Source organism: Lissotriton vulgaris, chromosome 7, assembly GCF_964263255.1.
Source record: "Lissotriton vulgaris chromosome 7, aLisVul1.2, whole genome shotgun sequence".
In the NCBI taxonomy this organism is placed as follows: Eukaryota; Metazoa; Chordata; class Amphibia; order Caudata; family Salamandridae; genus Lissotriton; species Lissotriton vulgaris.
Genome location: NC_141695.1, coordinates 1,726,395,021 through 1,726,410,593, shown reverse-complemented (window position 1 = coordinate 1,726,410,593; position 15,573 = coordinate 1,726,395,021). Strand labels below are relative to the sequence as shown.

General features: G+C 46.1%; 1 protein-coding gene across 1 annotated transcript in view; it reads right to left on the bottom strand.

Moving 5' to 3' along the window:
- Positions 1-296: 296 nt before the first annotated feature.
- Positions 297-15,573, bottom strand: part of LOC147706458 (uncharacterized) — a 78,273-nt gene continuing 62,996 nt past the window's right edge. The window contains exon 6 of the mRNA XM_086929084.1: positions 297-642. Coding sequence (XP_086785210.1) covers positions 480-642 — 163 coding nt within the window. The 3' untranslated portion in view covers positions 297-479. The remainder of the gene's footprint in view (positions 643-15,573) is intronic.

The following is a 15,573-nucleotide window of genomic DNA, read 5'->3' as shown; positions in this document are numbered from 1 at the left end:
TGTTTAGCAGTGTCGCAGAGGGAGTTGTTTGTTGAAATGGGTGATGGCTCACTTCTTTAGCCGCAACGCTGCGGCGGCTTTTCCCGCTGCGTGCGGCAAATTAAAAAAAGCCGCGTTACATGACGAGCTCAGCTCGTCATCAGCACACGACCACCGTAGCTGATGACGAGCTGAGCTCGTCATCCGCAGCGAAGAGGTTAATAACTTTGTCAGTACTGTTGTTTGTACTGTTGTACAGTGACGCATCCGGGGGTTGGTTGCTTGCTGTGGACATAAAGCTTATTTATTGCTTTCTTGAAGGGTGGCATAACTATTATTAGTAGGGTAGGTGAGTCTTTTTCAGCAGGGTGGAGAAGTTGTTAGGCAGAGTAGTCAGAGTCTTTTTATTAGGTGCTATTGTTCCAAACAGGACAGGGGGTGTTGACCACCTAGGGTTATTTTTCCAGAGCATTGGCCGAGCTGCGACAGGTGGTGGGACTCTAAGAGTTGATGTGCCCAGACTTGATATAGAGCACGCTGGCGAGCTTCTCACACACGCTCCTGTACAGCCACCAGCACTTGTCATCATTCCAGGACATATCCGCAGAGAGGGTAACGCAGTCTTCATTGCCGACATTGTCCGGCTGGCTCCGAGGCCAAAACCTAGAAAAGAAAAAGGTGGACAGACACTGACTTGTTCAAAACTTTACCTCTATGACCACACTTTTTACATGCAATGAGACAGGAATGTGATGAGGCTGGAGTAAGGAAAATAAGCATCTACACAAATGAATGTGCTTCAAAGACAGGAATTACAGCTATGTCTCAGTGTGGATGTTGTGCCACAATATGGTGACCATGTCACGGCACCTCGGTCAGTTCTGATCAGAAACACTGTTGGAGAGCTTTCAGTTATTTGGCAACCAATGCATATAGATCAATCAATGTGACTTTGAGGGTATTAGCTGAGGAAGTAAGTGGTGGGACAGGTAAATCTGCATACACATGAAAGTTTAGATACTTCCTGAACTGAGTAACTGATGAGAACAATCTTAGGTGAGGAGGGAAGTCATCCCAGAGCCTAGCTTCATAGCTGAAATATTACTTTTTATGATTCCTTCCTTTCTCTCTAGATTAAAAAATCGGTGAAGCTAAGAGGGCTGTTTGAGAGCACCAGTCGGCTTTGCCTACCTGAACTTTTTTAGGTGAATAAAAGTTGTTCTTGTCTGTTTTGTTAAGTTTGAATGTTTCTTCTAATAGTTAGGGCTGTTAGGTTTATGGATGGTGGATTTGTTAAGGTTATCTGAGTTGAACGTATGCAACATTCTCTGTCATATGTTGTCTTTTGGAGAAGTGCCAACAGTACAAAAAATATGTTCTAGTTCAGAAAAGATGGCTTGGCTGTTAAGTTACAATGAGCCCCGGGGTGAAAATAAACTGGTATGTGAGCCACATTTCACTGGAAATTTGTTTTAGACGAGGGTCTGCAGTTAAACAGTACATGCAAATGTTTCTCCAAAACACATTACCCCCTTGTTCTTTCTTTCTGCCTACTGTAAAGCGCGTTGCTATCCTTCGGGATCTAGTTCGCGCTATATAAAACTTTATAAATAAATAAATAAGCAACATAGTCAGGTTTCTTGGCATCGAGACCTTTCTAGGTGATACAGCACATATTTTATTTCATGTGGGCTGGCAATTCGAGCAAGTGCAGAACTGTGTGGATGGGTTCAAAGTGTTTAAATATTCTGAAGCCAGTGATAAGGTAGGGCAGTATGGAGTTTAGTGGGGGTCCACTCATGGCTGAAACACCAGGGGGTTTCCGCTGTCATTGTGAAACAGCATGGAAGCTTCAAAGGTTTTGCAAAAGTTGGATAGTGTGAGGACAGATGTTACTTTCTATAGGCGGCTCCACTGGTTTCAAAAGTCATTTGCTTTCTTAGTCACATGGGTCCTAAATGAAAGGTGAAACCCTCTGGGTAAATGTGTCATAGACAGAATTGAACATGCCTTGGTAAGTTCTTGGGGGTTATTTAATAATGTTTTGCACTGGCACAAATTCTGCTGTCCTGCACGAGCACTTGCGTAATACTTAGTAAATCTAGACCGCTGTGACTAAGTAAGGAACTGAGGTGGCGAATGATGCGCTGACGACACACTGCGGTGGAGCTGGGTACCACCTGCGTATTGATAGGTTGTAATGTAACCAATGGTCAGCCAAGCACTTAGGAGCGCGTAGTATGGGATGAATGGGTTTTGAAGATGGGCCGGTGGAACCTCAGAAGGGACCTGAAGTTAAGTCTCCTTGATACTCAGAGAAGAAAGTGGACAAAACACTCAAGGACAGTCAACATGATGCTCATGTAGGAGGAGAGGGTAGTTTGAAAGGATTGGAGATCGTTGGCGCTGAAATCTGCTCATGGGTCCAACAGCACAGGGAGGATGAGGTCCCTTTCACTAGTGATGGAAAGTGTGTGCTGGACTACATGGACAGTCGCTGTCTCTTTACTGCATCCACAGCCTGACTGCAGAGGGCGTTACAGCACAGTCTAATAGCACCCAGTGACATTAAGTTTTATTTGGCTTTGTACATTTATAGTATTAAACTCTAGTGTACATTGAAGAACTTTCTTATAAATACAAGCACTGGGTTACACATTTGTTTATTACGCTGTTGTGTGAGTGTTGTGCCCTACACTCGCGCACCACCACACTGCCTCCCTGAGAAGACAATAACTGCTCTTTAGCACTACTACTGAGAATAAGTTACTGAAGGGGTTATACTTGGCTCAATTGGCGGAGCCATTTTAGGGCGGACCCTGGAACATCAGAGTCAAACAACCACAACCTCCATACAGTCCTTGAAAAAGCTAGTTGCCCACTTGCTATGGCTAGTCAGATGGTATCAGGTCGAGCTATTTTGAGGTATTACTGTTGACTATGACTGTGTTCTGTTCAGTCAGAAAGTGAAGGAGCAATAAAGATGCCTTTAAATCTAGTCTTTATCAACAAATTGCTCTGTTTTCAAAGACAGGGGTCAGTAGTCAGTTTACAATTACTTTTCTTCTCTGACTGCAGAATTTTAGGATTTTGTAAAGTGAACTGTCTGACATGCTGTACAAAGTGTGAAATGAAAGGCTGTAGGGTATCAGATTTCCTGACACACATTTAAATAGCTACTAAGTCAATTGTACAAACATTTCAAAATATATTTCTGTAGTTGTTAAAGCCCATTTTTTGTACTTCTGTGTGATGAAGAAATATTTTAATAGGATGAAAAGCAAATCAGAACACTTTACTTGGTGATGTGCAAATGATAAATATGTTTTCTGAAAACCAATTTCACAGATTGTTGCTAATACACTATATAGTTTTATCAGTAAAGCTGCAAGGAACGGGGATTTTTTAAAAAAAATTTCTTCGAAATTTACATTCTATAAATGACAGTGCACTACCACATCATGCCATGGTAATATATTTATTAAAAGTGAGCGTTTAAACATGACTGAGAAACACTCATGCCCCTGCTCTGATGGCAATGCGATCAGTAAACTGAGAGGAAGGTCAGAGTTCATGTGTACCATATATGTGGCCTAGATTTTAATTACACTTGAAACAAACGTTTAGTCTATTTAATCAAAGAAAATAGTTTTGTTTTGTACAGCTGAAATGCTGAACTCACATATTTGAAGGTGCACTCATATATGAGAATGAAGAAAAAGGCGAATCTGTAAAATAAAATATTTGCCAATGATCACACAATTTGAGACCCTTTTACGGGTGAAGTATATGGTGAAGGCGAGTAGTTTATTGAAGTTACTCGACCTGCAGGTCTAGCCTGCCATAGTTAAGGTCCAATAGCCCATCACTGTTCTGTGCACCCCGAACGGGATCTGAGAAATTGGTAGATAAATCTCCTCATTTAACTCATATTCAGCCAACTCCCTTAAAACAAAAGAGGCTTGGGGGCAAATTATCGATCCCCTTATCGGCACTTTTCTGCCGATAACGCAGCAATATTTGCATCGCCCTATTATCAAGGCAGCGTTAAGTCAATTAACGTGGCTTAAAGCCACGTTAATTGACGTAACGCTGCCTTGATAGTAGGCCCCCTTTCACAATAAACTCATCGTGAAAGGGGGCGTGCAGTGGGTGTTGCGGTGGACGTTCCACCGCAACACCCATTTACTCCGACGCTGCCACCGTTTATCAAGAGAGGTGATAATAGGTGGCAGCGCCTAATTTAAGAACAGGAAAGACCTGTTCATAAGGTGGCGAAACGAGGAGAAAGGCTTCATTTCTCCTCGTTTTTGCTTTTTCCATGTGTGCTGCCTTGTGCAGCACACATGGAAAAAGCAAAATGCCAAGGTTTCTTTATGTACAGGAAAGTGTCCCTTCCTGTACATAAACAAACCTCTTTTCAAAAATGCCAATTTGTAACTTATATGTGTGCTGCATGAAGCAGCACACGTAAGTTACAAAATGGCATTTAAGCTTTGTTTATGTGCAGGAAGGAACACCTTCCTGTACATAAACAAACCTTCCCTGCCTGCGATGGCGTTGAGTTGTAAAACTTATCGCCATCGCAGGGGGAAACGCTAGGCTGCACCATGGATGTATGACGGTACAACGCGTACCGTCACAACGCATCCCTTTACCACGCATCCCTTACAACGCAAGTCGTTACCACGACTTGCGTTGGGGGTGCAGATTTCGAATAGTATAATTTACTATTCTAACACCAGTCCCCGTGGACCCTAGGGAAGGTGTTGGGATAGTAAATGTACTATTTGTTATCCTTTAGCGCCCTCCAGCGCAAGTCGTGGTAACGACTTGCGTTGTAAGGGATGCGTGCTAAAGGTACTGCGTTGTGAAAACTTCGTGGTAAACGATGTTTACCCTGCACCATATCCTTGGCAACATGGTGCAGCCTAGCGTTTCCGAAGTGGCGAAGAGAGGCATTAAGCCAAGGCGGCTAACACCTCTCTTCGCCACTTTGTTGGTAATATGCCCCTTGGTGTTTACTTATGTTCTTTGTTAATGTAATGGCGATAAGAGATGCTGTCGTCCATGAAAGCATCTTCATGTCGTAAGAAACCCTTTTGCATCAGGTGCAGTGGAACAAGTGTGAGGTGCTGCTTAGCAGCAGGCCTTATCACACGAAAAAAAATGTGTATCCAACCTGTTAGAATTCGTTTGATCACCCTGTAGGAAGATTGCAATAATTATGGGTGCCTGTTAATGGGCCCTGATGTCTAGCTTACCTTCTAGCAGTGCTCGGTGGGCGCATGAATGTCATAGCTAAGATTATTCTGGGGAAGGAAAGGCTGGCAGAGGTCCTGGAGTATTGAACCACTTGGTAAAGAGTTCACGTCTCTGAAGAACTCACTACCCAGCAGTGCCCAATCACAAACCACATTTTCCATATGTCTGCGGAACTCTCAATAGTTGTTGGAAATGGTGGCAGACATCCCAAACTTGTTGAGTATAAGTTTCCTTGTGATTCGTGACGTCTTTGCGAGATGGCTCTTGCTGAAGCCTTCGAGTTAGAAGATGTTTCATTGAAAGCATGTTTGAAAAGGGAATGCAAGTACCGAGAACTGTTCTTAAGGATTAGCGGCCATATTTATGAACACATTTTCCCATAGGCACAGAATGGGTAAAACCCTTTGATACATCTGGCCCTAAGTCATGTTTCATATGAACTTCAATAGTTGAAGTATGGTTTCTGAGAGACGTAGGAGAAAATATATTTTTTGCTGGGTGTTTTGGGGGCTTCACTACAAGAGGGAATGGACTGGATCCTTTTCACCCTCAAAAACCTTTGTTGTAGTCACAAACCACATATTATTATAGTTAAGGCAGTGACTGGTCTTAATGAAGTGATTGAGTGGTATCAGTGTGAGCTACATAATTCCGATGAATGCTTGTTATGTTACAATTTATGAAAAGACAACCTGGAATGTGGATCATCACCACAAAACAGAAGGATTTCTTGCAAACAAGTCAGTCAAGTCAAGTCAAAGAATTTATATAGCGCACTACATACCCAGAGGGTCTCAAGGCGCTTAGGGAGGGGAGGAGGATTACTTGTCAAATATCCACGTTTTAAGTTGCTTTCTGAATGCTAGGTGGTTCTGAGTGAGGCGAAGGTAAGTGGGGAGTGAGTTCCATGTTTTAGCAGCCAGGTATGAGAAGGATCTGCCTCCCATGGTGGTCTTGTTGATGCGAGGTACAGTGGCGAGTTGAGAGTTATGTCAAAGGTCTGAAAAACATTAGTTTAACAAATAACTGTTTGTGCTCTAGTTTCAGAAGTAAGTGTTCCCACAAAACACAGAGTCTGTGACACTGAGAGTCTCTGAATGAATATATCTGCAATTGAAGAGGTGGATGGTTCCATATGGTGAGAACCCACTGAAGATATTGATCTTGGGCCCGATTCACAGAACTAACTTAAGACAAAATCCTAAACTTACTACTTTTGGTATTCACAGAAGTTAGGATTTTGTCTTAAGTTTGTCTTAAGACAAACTTAAGACAGAATTAAAACAGACTTAAGTTAGGATTTTGTCTTAAGTCTGTCTTAAGTCTGTCTTAAGTTTGTCTTAAGACAAAATCCTAACTTCTGTGAATACCAAAAGTAGTAAGTTTAGGATTTTGTCTTAGGTTAGTTCCGTGAATCGGGCCCCTTGTCTTTAGTATACACTACTACACAGACGTAAGTGCCAAGGAGAGTGCAGAGTTGGAGAGGCAGAGTTAGATTGGCAATATCCAGTGCCGCTATTTTTTTTCTCATTTTCTGTATATCTGCCCCCGGGTCTATGGTTACTAAACTTATTGCTAACTGTGTACGGCTGGTTGTGGATAAGGAGAAATGCAGAAGTATTCATTACGCCCGCTGGATCCAGGCTACATGTTTAGCACTTTTTACCATTATATAAGAACCTATGGCAGCCCAGTAGGTCTTACAAGTATCCATCTGTTTACAGGCCTGACTCCTACCCGGAGCGTGAGAAAAGCATGACAGTATCTACCGAGTAGAGTGCACTTTCAAATTCTCAACCACATGCTTGTGTATTGAAACCTGCCTCTTTAATGAATGACAGTCTTTCTAGCAGTGGAATGCTCTTGCCACACCCCTAGTCAAGGAGCTCTACTCTAGGAAGATGCCCATGGCCTCATTGGTGGATGCCACTGATGCAGGGAATTGAAAACACTCTAGACCTGTGTCCAGAAAGACTCATATGAACAGAAAAGTTACTGCTGTATTTCGGAGGATTTTGCAAAGTTGATGGAGAAACCAAGATAGAAGGACGCCCGCCAGAGAATGAGGACCAGCATTACACAGCAAGCATCCTTGGAGACATCCTTGCTGGACTTATACAGGTGGAGGCTGCAAAGAGTCCTTTGCAATCACAGAAAGGGAGTTAATGGGGGTTAGCAGTGCTGGTCTTGTTTGGTAAACCAAGAGAGATTACTGTGATAATGACAAACACAGGAAGATAGGGGTTCTGCAAAATCAAAGGGCATCATCAATCACTGTGCTTAGGTGATGCCAAGATCCGCTTCTGGAGGTGAAAGAATTGTTTTCAATCATTTACCCGAGATGGGACACTGACTGAGACAGAGAGGGGCTTGAAGGAGATGGCTATGGAAGTGGATGCACCAATCTACTCAAAACCATCAACAGAATCCAGAGATTAGGGGTGATTTTGGGAGGAAAGCTTGGGGGGTCATGCATCCCTTGGAGATGGGGCAGCTGTTATCATCTGGCCTGCCAGTAAGTTATTGGTACTTCTTAGCCTTTGATAAAACCTACAAATATGGCTTGTTTTTTTCCACTAAAAAGGTCTCCCTCTTGAAGAGTGAGGTGGTGACTGAGGAAAACGCGGACTCAGGCACAGCTTGCCAAGTGATCTAGATCCTATTGATAACCTGTGGCCGACAACATCTTGTTCATTAAGGAGTTGAATGGCAAGGTGATAAGTCTAACACGTTGTCCTGAGCCCCATGTTTTAAGTACAAAGACTTCCACAAAGCTTGCCTCTGTACGGCAAAATGAGCAATCCTAGTTCGTTCAGTGGTCCCTCAGGAATCTGGACTGAGCAGGCTCTAAGTGACAGCAGGAGAGCCCGTAAGAGTGGATGAGGAGGCAAATGGTCTAGGGCAAGCTCGTGCCTGTCCAGAGTGGTACACTGGTTCCCACAGACTATCGCAGGCTTCGGTGGGGGGCTGGACGATGCTACTGTCCAGCACTGTAAAGGCTGCAGTGTCTCCAGGCTGGAATTAGCAGGTGTTTGTGGACTAAATAATAGTCAGAGACACTTAGAATTCTGAGATGTGGAGCTTCACCCGGGGTTATCACTGTGGTTGATAAATCACAATTCATAATTGTGAGAAGTTGGCCTGATATGTAGTGTTTCCAATTCTGGAACCACTGGGTATCAGTCCAAACAAACCCCAAAGATGTCTGGTTGTAAGTCAACCTTGTTAGACAAGCTATCCTAGTGGTAGCATGGACTAAGCAGCCTTAAAGGCTTAACTTAAGAGGTCGTGTTAAGCGAGCTGTTTTACCACATACAATCCTGTAATCAAATGAAAGGACACCACACAAGTATATATTATAAAAATATATGTATTTATTTCTAAATTACTCCCCAGTACTCTTTATGAGGAAAGGGGCACAAGCGTTAAATCAAAAGCACAGTAAAACATATAAAGTTGCACAATTATGGATGAGGGCGGGTGGCCACTCAGACCATATACTAAAAAAGTGGTATAAGTAACACTTCTCGAACAATGGTTAGGCCTAGGGCCTAGAGATTCGCTGGGAGCAGTCAGGACTAGCAATGATGAAGTCGGGAGTAGCCCACAGGAGACGGGTGCAGCACGGAAAGTGCGGCGCGCACCAATGCAATGTCAATGGTGCGTAAAAGTTAGTTAAAGTGAATTAAAAGATACTTCCGCTGAACCTAGAGGCACAAAACTTTAGACACAGACCCTAGAGGTGTGTACCAGTGTATGTACACCGGCGTTGCAATGTTACCTCACCCACAGGCCGTGGGTGCACAGGGTCGAAGTGGCGTCGGGTTCTGACACGCAGGCTCTTGGTGCTTGAAGCTGTTGCAGCTGCAGGCGATGTGAAGCAGAAGTGTCCGGTGCGATCCAAGGGTGGATCGAAGTAGAAAAGTACCTGAAAGCAGAGGGGACAGAGTCTGGGTCACTCAGCAGTGACCAGGGTGGAACCAGGACGGAACCAGGCAATGTCGGGCGCAATCAGGTGGTTGTCGATAGGCTTCTCTCCGCTGTCACGTGGGCTCTGGGGCATCTGCGACGTCCAGGAGCGGGTCACGATCTGTCCCACGTAGGCTCTCGCCGTCAGCACCGTCGGCTTCAAGATTGCAGCAAACAGCACTTGGCAAAAGCAATCCACGCGGAACCGGGAGATTGCTTATCACGCGAACCAGGAGGGTCAGAGTGGGGGCTCCTTTTCACAGGAGCTGGTGCAGATCTGGAGCAACCAGAAAAGCGAGTCGTATTTCAAGTTTCGTCGGCACAGGGGCCACAAGCCAGCTGGCAAGTGACCGGGCCAACGCGTCGAGCCCACACAAGCAGAAGGGCCCCACGCAGCACTCGTCGAGTGTGGAGGGGTGAGCTTTGGTGCAAGTGGAGCTCGGGGCTGGGGCTTCTCAAACCCCGGTGCACAGCTTCGAGGATCACTCGTGGGCTGCACGGTCAGCGTCTCGTGGCCTTTTCAAGATGGCGTGCCCCACGCTTCCGGTCGCCTCCACTGGTCTCAGCTCTGCAGGGACTGTGGATCGGGCAGGTAGAAGGCAGGCAAGCTTGATCTCGTCGATCTCTGTCGCTCGAGTTCCGGCGGGAACTGCAACAAAGCAAGGGTCGAGGGCGGGTTGGTACCTGTTTGCACAGGGTGGTCACTCCTTGACCACAAGGGAGATTCTTCAGTCTTCTAACGTCGTGTAGAAAGTCGAAGGGTCCAGAATTCGTTTCTTATGTTTCTTCAGGATGATCTGAGTTGCATTGGCACTGCTCCCCCTCTTATTCGAATCTGGGGGGTTGGACATCCTGCTAGGTCCCCTCCTATGGGTGGGACCCAGGAAGGGGGTGGTTACACTCCTCTCCTTTGATCCTGGCCGCGCTGGGACAGGGGCTGGGAGGCCCCAGAACCGGTTTGGCCGGATTATGCAAGGGGCAGCCTTGTGCTCCCCAGGCAGTGTCTGGTTTCTTTGAAACCTCCCTACTCCAATCCACTATCTCCTGTCTGGGGTGGTTTGACACCGCCCTGTGACAGGAAACTCTTTGTCCAGGCCTCCTCTGCCGAGTTTCGGTCAGCAGCAGGAGGCCAGACCCGTGTCTGTGGCAGGGGCATCCATTTTGTGGATCTGAGGCTCATTTTAAATCAACCGCGTTTCAGTAAAGTAACATGTCTTCACCCTCTAGAAGGGTGGAATGCTACCCCCGTCGCCAGAACTGGCGAGGGGGTAGTATTCCAATTCGTATGACACCTTACACAACATGTTTTGATAAAGCCAAACCAAAGTTGCTATATAACCGCGAGGATTATAAGGCGCTTAAGAGTATAAGAGTATATGGAGTATATAGACTCTGGAACACCCTTCCTGCACATATCCAAGCAAGTCCCTCCCTGTTCACATTCCGCAAACAGCTAAAGACGTGGTTATTTGACCAATAGCCTTGTATATCTTCTTTACCCCAGTTGCTGATCCATCCCTTAACTAGCGCCGAGACGCCCACGGGTATTCGCCGCGCTCTACAAATGTCAATAAATAAATAAATAAATAAATATGGTATGGCATTATCCCGGATCAGCTTAGGGAGTTGTTCCCAACAGCTGCAGACAGGCTCAGCTCATGCCAGAGCTCCATCTCACATAAAACCACGCACTCTGCCTCCAGGATTGATGAGGCCTTCCATAGGAGTGGCTTACAGGCTATATATGTGTCCAGATATAGGTTTAGATATAGGTATACTATATCTAAGCAAGGGGTGATTACACCCACTTGCCCCAGCTGAGTGATCAGCCAGTTGTGTCAATTTAAGAACCAGCCAGGGGTGGCAAAAGCTATGCTTCAGCCCCTGGTAGGCCTTGGTGGCACCTATGCCCTGAGCACCTATAGTGCATGGTACAGGGGCTGACAAGGAGTCCATTTCCAATTGTGGTATGTACCTAGGGTACATGGAATCCATTTTACAGAGAGAGCAGATAGCCTGGGGCCCTGATTAGCAGGGAACCAGGCCAACTAAGTCGAAAACCAGCTAAACACAAGGCAAAAAATCTGGGGTAACCATTGTCAGGTAGCCACCTTCCTACATAACCCCCCCCCAAACGAAAGGAGATAAGGCTATCCTTGTCCAGGTAAGCCTTTATTGCCTGAGTGGCCATATAAGGAAGTACCTGCACTAGCATGGGTACCCCCTGTCTCATGGTCCACTAAGCAGTCCCTCACCCTAGGGGTATTAGAGGGTCTCCACCATAGGGAATCACTACCTTGGGTGTGTTTATGCAAAGTTAAAGGCTGGTTTGGATATGGAGTATTGAAGTGAGACTCCACTAATTTTGGGCTCAACTTCCTCCAATTATCTTCCACCATGTGGGCCTTTCTTTCTTCAACTGAGTTGCACTGAGCTCTCAGGGTCAACCTCTGGCTACCTAAAGCTGGAGGCTGGGTCCCTCTGTATGGCTTGCTGGAGGGACAGTTCAGGTTTGGGCCCTTTGGGTCCCAGGTTTGGCTGTGCCCAACAGAATCCATCTGTGGGAGGTCCCTAATTACTTTTAAGGGGGCTCCCTCAGGAGTTTTGAAAGTTTTCACCTTACTAGGGCTACTAGTTTTGGTGCCCCTAATCTGTTGATGGGGGTGCTTTATTTGACAGGGGGCCCTCTGGGTCTCACTGTCCTTCTTGTCCTCTGCAGCCCTGGGCTGACTAAGGCAAGGTAGAGAGGGGCAGGTTACCTGCTCCAGACTGGATCCCACCTGAGAAGGGTCCACTGCCATCAGAGGCTCTGTCAGGCCAGGCCTAACAACCTCTGGGGCAGTTCCTTCATCAGGGGTAAGATCAGTTCCCTGAGGAGGCTGATCCTGTCCTACCGTCTGGTGAGGGGGAGATTTCTCTCCCTCCTCCATGCTCTCAGTTTGGGTGGAGTGATCCATCATTTCAGGCTTCACAACACACATATCTGTTTGAGTTTGGGCTGTGGCCATCACAGCCCCACCAACCTTTTCAGGAGGAGACTCAGTTTGGGTTTCTGCTGTTATCATAACAGCTTTGCTATTCTGTTTTGGAAGAGCTTCTAGTAAAGATGGGGCAGAGAGTTGCTCAGCCCTACCAACCTTTTCAGGAAGGACATCTTGAATTGGGGCTATAGCCAGTACAGCCCCACTCACCTTTCCATTGGAGTTTACTATTCTAGAATGGATTTCCTGCTCAACCTCAGCCCAGGCTGAGATTTCCAAATCATTACCCAGTAGACAGTCTACAGGCAAGTTTGGTGACACTGCCACTCTCTTTGGGCCAATGACACCTCCCCAGCTGAGACTTACTACTGCCATGGGATGATTTGTTTGGATACCATCAATGTTTGTTACCTGGTATGTGGCACCTGGTAAAAGTTGCTTAGAGGGGACTATACAGTCAGCCACCATGGTGATGCTAGCCCCTGTGTCTCTAAAAGCTTCAACTTTCAAACCATTGATGATGGGTTCTTGTCTATATTTGCTCAAGGTATTTGGGCAAACAGAGAAGTTGGCAAACCCCATGCCAGTCTCATAGACAAGATCATTTGGGGATGGGGACCTGGATAGGCCAGGGTCCCCTTGGGCTCCAAAAGTAAACCCACCCAGATTCCTGGGTGTGCTCCCACTTCCTGGGGTATTACTGCTGACAGTAACAGGAGGTGTTGGAGCTGGCTTTGGAGGTATGTTTTCTTTATTGCCATTCTTGGGACAACAGCTGTCTGTTTTGTAATGCCCAACCTGTTTACAGGCATGACAATAAGGCTTTTTCTCTGTGGATGAAGTGTCTTGGGACCCACCCCCATTCTTGGAGTTTTGGGGCCCTGGGGAAGTCTTTTCTTTACTTTTATCCCCACCCTTATCTTGAGGCTTGGTAGACTCCTTCTTCTGGTTATTGTCCTGATTCTTAGGCCTAATCCTGGTTCTGACCCATTTATCTGCCCTCTTTCCCAATTCTTGGGGAGAGGTCAAATCTGAGTCCACCAGGTGCTGGTGTAAGAGCTGGTTCTGACAATTACTTAGGATCTGCTCCCTCATAATCAAATCAAATTATACAATCCTGTGAAGTCATGTACTTTGCTGCCATTCAGCCAACCCTCCAGAGCCTTAGTTGCACAATCAACAAAATCAGTCCAGTCCTGAGTCTGTGTCTTCTGGGTGTCTCTGAACTTTAACCTGTACTGTTCAGTGGTTAAGCCAAACCCATCTATTAGAACACTCTTCAGGACTTTGTAATTGCTGGCATCCTCATGTCTGACAGTGAGGAGCCTATCTCTCCCTTTCTCTGAAAAGGAGTACCATAAGATTGCTGCCCACTGTTCCTCAGGAACCTGCTGTACCATGCAGGCTCTCTCCAGAGCAGTCATCCATTTGTGGATGTCATCCCCTTCCTGATAGGGGGGCACAATCTTTGTCAGGTTTCTACTATCATAGGACCTGGGTTTCTCTTTAGGAATTTTGCTGCCACCAGTGGCATCTAAGCCACACAATTTTCTTTCTCTTGCTAAAGCAAGTTTAGCTTGAGCCAAGGCTACCTCTTCCCTTTCTATTTGGAGTTGGACAGCCCTCATCCTGGCCCTATGCTCTTTTCTCTGGGAGGGAGTCATCCCTCTTTGAGATTCTCTTGAGGCACTAGAAAGATGAGAGTCCCTTGACTGAGATCTCACCCTCCTGTTGCCTGGGAGAATTTGGTTATGAGATCTGGAGTGGTGCTGGCCCTCTCCATTCTCATGTAGGTCCAAGTTGGCCTGGTTAAGCCTGGCAACCTGTACCTGGTTTCCCCTCTGATCCTGATCTTCAGGCTCTTCTAAGTCAGAGCCTTCCTCTTCCTCTTCCTCCTCCTCTTCTTCATCTTCTGGAAGATTCTCATTCTCAGGGGAGTGTATCCCTTCACCTGATTCTAAGGGAGCCTGACTCACCTTATCTAGGTCATCCTTTTCTAGGAGAGCTACTAGGGAAGGAATGGTAGGGCCTCTGCCCTTTTTTAGCCCCCTGGCTGTGCACAAGGCACTCAGGTCTTTGTGGCTAAGGTTGTCATATCTGGATGTTGTCCCTATAGGATCAACTATTACAGGAGCATAGCCTGAGGCTCTACCTGTATCAGACATGACTGCTAGTGAGGTGTAAGTGATGCACTTACCTACACTAAGTGGTTTCCTACTGTTCCTTGCTAGTGAGTTGTAGTCAGGGTGTGCTAATCCCTTTAATCTACAACTACTAAGTTCAGTAGAACTTAATATGCTAAGCTTTTGATTTATATGTACCTAGAGGTACTTGATGTGATCTTTCAATTTGATAAAGATTGCAATGGTAAAACAAACAGCAAGCTCAAATCCGCACCGCTGCACACCAATGTGAGAAGTTGGCCTGATATGTAGTGTTTCCAATTCTGGAACCACTGGGTATCAGTCCAAACAAACCCCAAAGATGTCTGGTTGTAAGTCAACCTTGTTAGACAAGCTATCCTAGTGGTAGCATGGACTAAGCAGCCTTAAAGGCTTAACTTAAGAGGTCGTGTTAAGCGAGCTGTTTTACCACATACAATCCTGTAATCAAATGAAAGGACACCACACAAGTATATATTATAAAAATATATGTATTTATTTCTAAATTACTCCCCAGTACTCTTTATGAGGAAAGGGGCACAAGCGTTAAATCAAAAGCACAGTAAAACATATAAAGTTGCACAATTATGGATGAGGGCGGGTGGCCACTCAGACCATATACTAAAAAAGTGGTATAAGTAACACTTCTCGAACAATGGTTAGGCCTAGGGCCTAGAGATTCGCTGGGAGCAGTCAGGACTAGCAATGATGAAGTCGGGAGTAGCCCACAGGAGACGGGTGCAGCACGGAAAGTGCGGCACGCACCAATGCAATGTCAATGGTGCGTAAAAGTTAGTTAAAGTGAATTAAAAGATACTTCCGCTGAACCTAGAGGCACAAAACTTTAGACACAGACCCTAGAGGTGTGTACCAGTGTATGTACACCGGCGTTGCAATGTTACCTCACCCACAGGCCGTGGGTGCACAGGGTCGAAGTGGCGTCGGGTTCTGACACGCAGGCTCTTGGTGCTTGAAGCTGTTGCAGCTGCAGGCGATGTGAAGCAGAAGTGTCCGGTGCGATCCAAGGGTGGATCGAAGTAGAAAAGTACCTGAAAGCAGAGAGGACAGAGTCTGGGTCACTCAGCAGTGACCAGGGTGGAACCAGGACGGAACCAGGCAATGTCGGGCGCAATCAGGTGGTTGTCGATAGGCTTCTCTCCGCTGTCACGTGGGCTCTGGGGCATCTGCTACGTCCAGGAGCGGGTCACGATCTGTCC